The sequence below is a fragment of the Salvia miltiorrhiza genome, chromosome 1 (assembly GCF_028751815.1).
Source record: "Salvia miltiorrhiza cultivar Shanhuang (shh) chromosome 1, IMPLAD_Smil_shh, whole genome shotgun sequence".
Lineage (NCBI taxonomy): Eukaryota > Viridiplantae > Streptophyta > Magnoliopsida > Lamiales > Lamiaceae > Salvia > Salvia miltiorrhiza.
In genome coordinates this window covers 63,546,193-63,553,549 of record NC_080387.1, presented here as the reverse complement: position 1 = coordinate 63,553,549, position 7,357 = coordinate 63,546,193, and the positions used below count along the sequence as shown (strand labels likewise).

General features: G+C 42.1%; 1 protein-coding gene across 1 annotated transcript; it reads right to left on the bottom strand.

Annotated features, from left to right (window-relative positions):
• Positions 1-2,039: 2,039 nt before the first annotated feature.
• On the bottom strand, positions 2,040-7,013 carry LOC131011394 (uncharacterized). Its single transcript, XM_057939206.1, has 3 exons — positions 6,839-7,013; positions 6,215-6,715; positions 2,040-2,203 (listed from the first exon to the last, which is right to left on the bottom strand). The coding sequence occupies exons 1-3, from the start codon at positions 7,011-7,013 to the stop codon at positions 2,040-2,042; spliced, it is 840 nt and encodes a 279-aa protein (XP_057795189.1).
• Between the last annotated feature and the right edge of the window lie 344 nt (positions 7,014-7,357).

Below are 7,357 nucleotides of genomic sequence, written 5' to 3'. Positions count from 1 at the left end.
GTCACACCCCAATTCTTGAAGGAATAAACTATAACTGGGGTACGACTAAAATCATATAAATGAACAAGGGAAGAACCTTGTGAAATTCAGATAATAGAATAAAATGTTGGGCAATGCCCTTTGAATGAAGAAAGATAGAAATCAAGTGATACTAATCAATCAACAACATTCAAAGCCTTAGGATCACAAGTTCGGTTTCATGCTTCCGATAACCAACGTTAAATAACATAGAGCTAGAAGTTGAGAGTTTAAGCTCGATAAAAACATAATTCAGAATTTAACATAAAAGTCTTAAGTTGGAGAAACAAAAGACAAATAAATGCTAGTGCAATAGCGGAAGACAAAATACGGAGTTGAACCCTAGCCTCAGCTCTGCCCCGTCATCACCAGCCATTAACCTGAAAACATTTGAAAGAAATTTTGGGCTAAGTACTAATGTACTTAGTGGGCTGCAACTTTTAAAGCATTTCATAATCTGAAGAACAGTTTATCCAATCTTACTGACATGACATAGAAGGTTTTAAAGAGAAATAACTTCTATGCATGTTAAAACATTTTCATATATATATATACTTAATTATTTTGCGCGCGTTTGCACACTCCATTCTGTTACTCGCTGTGATCCCGGACCTCTAGCCACCGACAGATCTCTGTCTCCCGCTGACTTGAACTGAGGGCGTAACCCAGTCAAGTAAAATAAACCTCGGAAATTAATCCAGACAGGCCTATCATAACTATGCTCCGGAACACATCCAGTCGAGCACCCTTATAACGCCTCTGGTTAGTGCCCGATGGAGATCAACCCACCGAGTCAGCTAACAAGTGTACACAATTCTCAAACAACGTGTTAGGTCATAAGAGAACCTCAATTGATTAACTGTACGAGCCTTAAACATGGTAGAGTGCACAAAAATATTTTATTGGATAAACAGTTTATATTACACGAATATTTAAGCTCAATAGCTAAATCATACATTTGAAAAATAAGCCCACTTGTCTAGGCAAAGCCTGTCGTTTAACCTTATCTCTGAATCGGAATAGCAGTGCTAATCCTCCTGTTGCTCAAAGCCTACAAGAAATCTATTCTCAATAGGTCTCCTTGAATTCTAATCTTAAGTCAAGGTGTAGTGCTTAATATTCTATGATTCACTTAGCCGGGTTTTCAAAATTTAAATAAATAAATAATTGAAAACATTTCTCTTGAGTTAAGAACACCAACAATATTCTTACTCATCTTTAATTAATAATTGGAATTATAAATAAAACCAATTAAATCATAAATATTTTTATTGCAAAATATAATGCAAATCATGTCATGCTTAGCATATAATAAGTAATTACTTAAAATATGCACATAATAATAATAATATAATATTATTATGAAAATTATCCTTTAAATAAATTAATCAAACTAATAATAGTTCAATTAATTAAAAATAAGAAAGCCCAATTTAATTAATTGAAGGCAATTCAAAATCCTTAAATAAAATAAGGCCCAACAAATTTATTAGTTAATAGCCCAACTGAAACAAAAATAAATAAAATCTCGGCCCAAATACTCATAAAAATCGGCCCATGACTCGAGCCCACTCTAATTAAAATCAGCCCACAACTCGAGCCCACTCTAATTAAAATCGGCCCACTATTAATTAAAAACCCGGCCCAAATTTAAAGCCCAACCCCTAACCCAAACCTAAAGCCCACACTCCCTCCCCCCTTCTTCTTCTTCACAGATCACACGCCTCTCACGCACACACACATAGCTTTTCTCTTTCTCCCTCAGTTCCGCCATATCCGCCCCTTCTCCCTCGAAATTCCGCCGCCGCGGCTCCTCCTCCGGCGAGAAGCCGACGACCGGCCCTCTCACTCTCCCTCATCTTCTTCTCCCTCGTTTTCCCTCTACCTAGCCACCCGTCGATCTCTCTCCTCCTTGGCGACGGCGAGACGCCACCACCTCCCTCCATCTAGCAGACTCCCGGCGACAGCAGCCCAGACCGCCGCCGTTCTCCGCTCAGATCTCCGATCCTCATCTCTCTTCTCTAGTTCCGGCCGCAGCCGTTCTCCCCTCTGTTCACCGAACCCGGCGGGAACAGCCTCTGTTCTCCCTCTCTCCCTTGGCCACGACGGACGCCGCCGCCTCCCTCGGCCTCCCTCTGTGCAACATCCGGCGACAGCAGCCATGGCTGTCGCCGTCGACTCTCGCCTGACTCACAGACGCTCACACACACAGACCATGATTCCCTCCCCTCTCAGTTTTTCGCCCTTGGCCGGACAGCAGCGGCACCGCCGCCGTGCCCTGCTTCCCTCCATTCTCTCATCCGCCTCAGTCATCTTCTCCCTCAACTCGCCAGCCGACCGACAGTGGCGCCGAGCCACCGCCTTCGACCAGAGCCCAGACTCGACAGACAAGGAAACAAAATCAAGGCTCAAACTTTTCTTTCTTCTTTTCAACAAGAATGTTTCATGAATATAGAAATACATATTTGTATGCTCATGTATGTAAATGTCATTTTGTTTCAAAAACTTGATACACGAAACTGAATTTCAATTTAGCAAATAAGGTAAGGACTCAAGAGGGAACCTTAAGAGGTTTCGTTTCAATTGTTTGTCTGATCTTGTTGGTATTGGTTTTGCACAGATGGTATGCTTGAAATGTTTTGCTGTGTAAATCGTGAGGTTTATTTGTGGTTTCTGCTAAACCAATTTGGAGCTAGAGGCGTAATGTATAAACAGAGGTAGGCGAAAAAGTCAAGTGGTTACCTTGGCGAGGATTTCAGTTGGTATTTTGATTTCTGCTTGTTTGCTCAATACTTGATTTCTGGTGAAATGAGCTTGGGGCCGATGGAAATAATTTGGTGGATTAAGTGAGTGAAGGAGAACTTGGCTGATTTGTTAGGTGGAATTTGACAGCATAAAACAAAAGAAAGTGGAAACAAAAGAGAGATTTGGCTGTCGGATTAGTAGGAGAAGGGGGTATGGTGGGAGGAAAGAAAGTGGAAAATTTGATAAGATATGATTTGATTGTGACATGTATGAAAAAAAAATAATCATGATATAGGGTGGCTATTAGGAACATAAAATACCGGGACTGTAATAATACTTCAGGGTTCGAAAAAAAAATAGCTCGTGAAAGATTGCTAAATTAAATAAATATGCAATGCATATAAATTCAATAACTAAATTTACAAATATTTTTGTAAATCATTTTTGTTGGAATTAAAAATAAATTCATTTTCTTTTATCCGGCGTGAATCAACTTAATATCTAAGTTCAAAAATTATTCTAAACTTAGCAAAAAGGAACGGGGTATTACATCCCTCCCTTCTTAAAAAAAAATTTCGTCCCCGAAATTACATACCTTGATAATCTAGCTGGGGATACTTGACTTTCATTGAATCTTCAAGTTCCCATGTGGCCTCTTCCATCCCGTGATGGTTCCACTTCACTTTAACGAGAACGATGTTCTTGTTACGTAAAACTTGAACCTTGCGATCAAGTATCTGGACTGGTTTCTCTTCATAACTTAAGTCCTGAGCTAGGACCACTTCATCATGTTTAATCACATGTTTTGGATCAAACACATACTTTCTTAACTGAGAGACATGAAACACATTGTGCACGTCTCCAATACTGGGCGGCAATGCCAACCTATAGGCTACAGGGCCTATCTTATCTAGGATCTCAAAAGGTCCTATAAAACGGGGTCGTAACTTGCCCCTCTTTCCGAAACGTATAACTCCCTTTGAGGGAGAAACTTTGAGGAAAACTCGATCCCCAACATTGAATTCTAACTCCGATCGGCGTTTATCGGCGTAAGACTTTTGTCTATCTTGAGCTTCTTTAATTCTTTGCTTGATGTGATCGACCTTCTCAACCATCTGTTGGACCAGTTCAGGACCTAACAACTTTCTCTCGCCCACTTCATCCCAGTAAAGTGGTGATCGACATTTTCGGCCATACAAAGCCTCATATGGAGCCATTCCAATTGTTGCTTGATAACTGTTGTTATAAGCAAATTCTACAAGAGGTAACAAATCCTCCCAACTTCCACCTTTGTCTGTGACAATCGTTCGCAGCATATCTTCTAGGATCTGAATCGTTCTTTCTGACTGCCCGTCAGTCTGAGGGTGGTACGCTGTGCTGAAATTTAGCTGAGTGCCCATTGCTTCTTGTAAACTTTTCCAGAAACGCGATGTGAATCTGGTGTCACGATCTGATGTGATAGATACAGGTACACCATGAAGGCGTACTATCTCTTTGACATATAACTTTGCAAGTTTCTCCAATCCAAAAGTCATTTGAATTGGCAGAAAGTGCGCTGACTTTGATAATCGGTCCACTATGACCCAAATAGCAGTGTTTCCACGTGCCGACCTCGGTAGGCTCACTACGAAGTCCATGTTAATGTGCTCCCACTTCCACTCAGGGATAGGTAGTGGTTGCAGCATTCCATACGGCCTCTGATGCACGGCCTTCACTTGTTGACAAGCGAGACATCGCTCTACAAACAACGCTACATCTCTTTTCATTCCTTTCCACCAGAAAATTTTCTTCAAATCCTGATACATCTTTGTGCTGCCTGGATGTGCAGTGTAAGGAGTATCATGTGCCTCGCTCATAATCTCATTCTTTAATTCTTCTTTGTGTGGCACACACAATCTTTCACCAACCAATAGTGCATTATCCTTTGCTTCAGTGAATCCTTTCGTTTCATTCGTTCTTGCAGCTAGACGCATCTTCTCCAAGAACCAATCTTCTTTTTGTGCTTGCACAATTCTTTCTCTCAAATCAGGTTTAGCTATCAATGCAGCAACACAACCCGATACTGTGTCTGGAGGATGAACAATTTCCAAACTGAGTGAGGCGAAGTCACGAATCAGTTCCTTCTGCTGGGTGATGAAATACCCTAGCTTAGCCTTCGTCTTTCGACTCAGGGCGTCAGCTACTACATTCGCTTTTCCTGGATGATAACTGATGGTGCAATCATAATCCTTTACTAATTCGAGCCATCTTCGTTGTCTCATGTTTAAATCCTTTTGCTCGAAGAAGTATTTCAAACTCTTATGATCTGTAAAGATCTCACACTTAACTCCGTAGAGATAGTGTCTCCAAATCTTCAGCGCGTGCACGACGGCTGCTAGTTCTAAATCATGAGTCGGGTACTTCAGCTCATGGGGCTTCAATTGACGAGACGCGTATGCTATCACTTTCTGATTTTGCATCAACACGCAACCCAATCCTAGTTTCGAGGCATCAGTATACACCACGAATTCTTCATTCTCTTCTGGTATTGCTAACACTGGTGCAGTAGTCAGCCTAGTCTTAAGCTCCTTAAAACTTTGTTCGCATGCTTCAGACCAAACGTATTTAGTTCCCTTTTTCAAAAGCTGAGTCATTGGCCTAGCCAATTTCGAGAATCCTTCGATGAATCTTCTGTAGTATCCTGCTAGACCGAGGAAACTTCTGATCTCATTGGCATTTGATGGTGCCTTCCATTCCTTGACTGCTTCGACCTTGGCGGGGTCTACTTTGATTCCCTCAGTCGACACGATGTGACCGAGAAACATCACTTCTCTCAACCAAAACTCGCATTTGCTGAATTTAGCAAACAATTTCTCATTACGCAGGGTTTCGAGTACGATGCGCAAGTGCTCCTCATGTTGTTCTTCAGTCTTAGAGTAGATGAGGATGTCGTCAATAAAAACTAAGACAAAACTATCGAGATATTGATGGAACACTCGGTTCATCAAATCCATGAAAACTGCTGGGGCATTCGTTAATCCAAAGGGCATCACTGTGAACTCGTAATGTCCGTAACGCGTTCGAAATGCTGTCTTTGGGATGTCTTCTCTTTTCATCTTAAGTTGATGGTAACCAGATCTTAGATCAATCTTGGAAAACACACCGGCTCCTTTCAACTGATCAAACAAGTCGTCTATCCTTGGAAGAGGATATCTATTCTTTATCGTGAGCTTGTTTAATTCTCTATAATCGATACACATCCTTAGTGAATCATCTTTCTTCTTGACGAATAAGACTGGTGCTCCCCACGGTGACACGCTAGGCTGTATGAAACCTAGATCCAACAGTTCTTGTAGTTGCACTTTCAATTCTTGTAACTCTGGCGGGGCCATTCTGTATGGTGCCTTTGACACTGGTGCTGCCCCGGGTTCTAGATCAATCGTGAATTCTAGTTGTCTGTTCGGTGGCATACCGGGCAATTCTTCGGGAAAAACATCTTTGAATTCTCGCACCACTGGAACTTCTTCGATCGTTTTCTTTACTTCATGTTCTCCTGTCAAACTGACCAGAAAAGCCTGACATTCTCCCGTTCTCATTATCTTTGTGGCCTTCATCGCCGAAATCACTGGTACTCTTCCTCCCATTCTTATGCCATGAAAACTTGCCTTCTCCTTTCCAGCGGATTGGAAAGAGATCTTTCTCTCGCTACACAGTATCGTGGCACCGACTTGAGTAAGCCAGTCCATCCCTAGGATTATGTCAAACTCTATCATAGTGATGACATACAAATCTGCCTTAAATGTTTCAGCACCTATGTTCAGCTCTAAGTTCGAGATAATGTCCTTAGCAGCCAATCTTCCACCACCAGGGGTGCTAACTTCTAAAGTTGTCTCAGCCAATTGTGGAGTCAATTCTAATATCTTACAAGCAGCATGTGAAATGAAAGAGTGGGACGCTCCCGTATCAAACAAAGCTATAATCGGCACGTCGAAAACATTAATCATACCTGCCAAGTTTCCTTGGTTTCCCGCTGCTTGTTTTTGGTTAAGGGCATAGGCCCTAGCATTCTGTGGCTGTCCCCGTTGTCCTCCAGGACCCTGATTTTGTCGCTGTTCATTTCTGGGGTTTTGCTGTTGAGGTGCTCCTCCATTCTTCTTCGGACATACTGAAGCATAGTGCCCAGTTTCCCCACATCTATAGCATATATTCATTCCTTTCAGGCATTCCCCTGAATGAGGTCGCTGACACTTTGGGCAGAGTGTTCGTCCCATTGTTTGCGGCTGTTGGTTCTGACGTTGATTCTGATTTTGGTTAGCAACCCATGGTTTCTTCCCATTTCCATTTCCAGAGTTTCCTCCAGTTCCTTCGTTCCACTTTCTTTTTCCTTTACCACCATCTTGAGGTGGTACGAATCCAGACTGTCCCGGAGCTTTCCCTTTTTCTTTTGGTAGCAATGACTCAATGGTAAGAGCCCTGCTCAAAGTTTGTGCGTAGGTGAGACCTCCCTGGCTTGCTAGGGAGATTGATATCTCATGGCGCAGTCCATTCCTAAATTTTTCTGCACGTTTCTCATCAGTGTCCACCAGCGTCGGAGCATATCTTGATAGCTGATTGA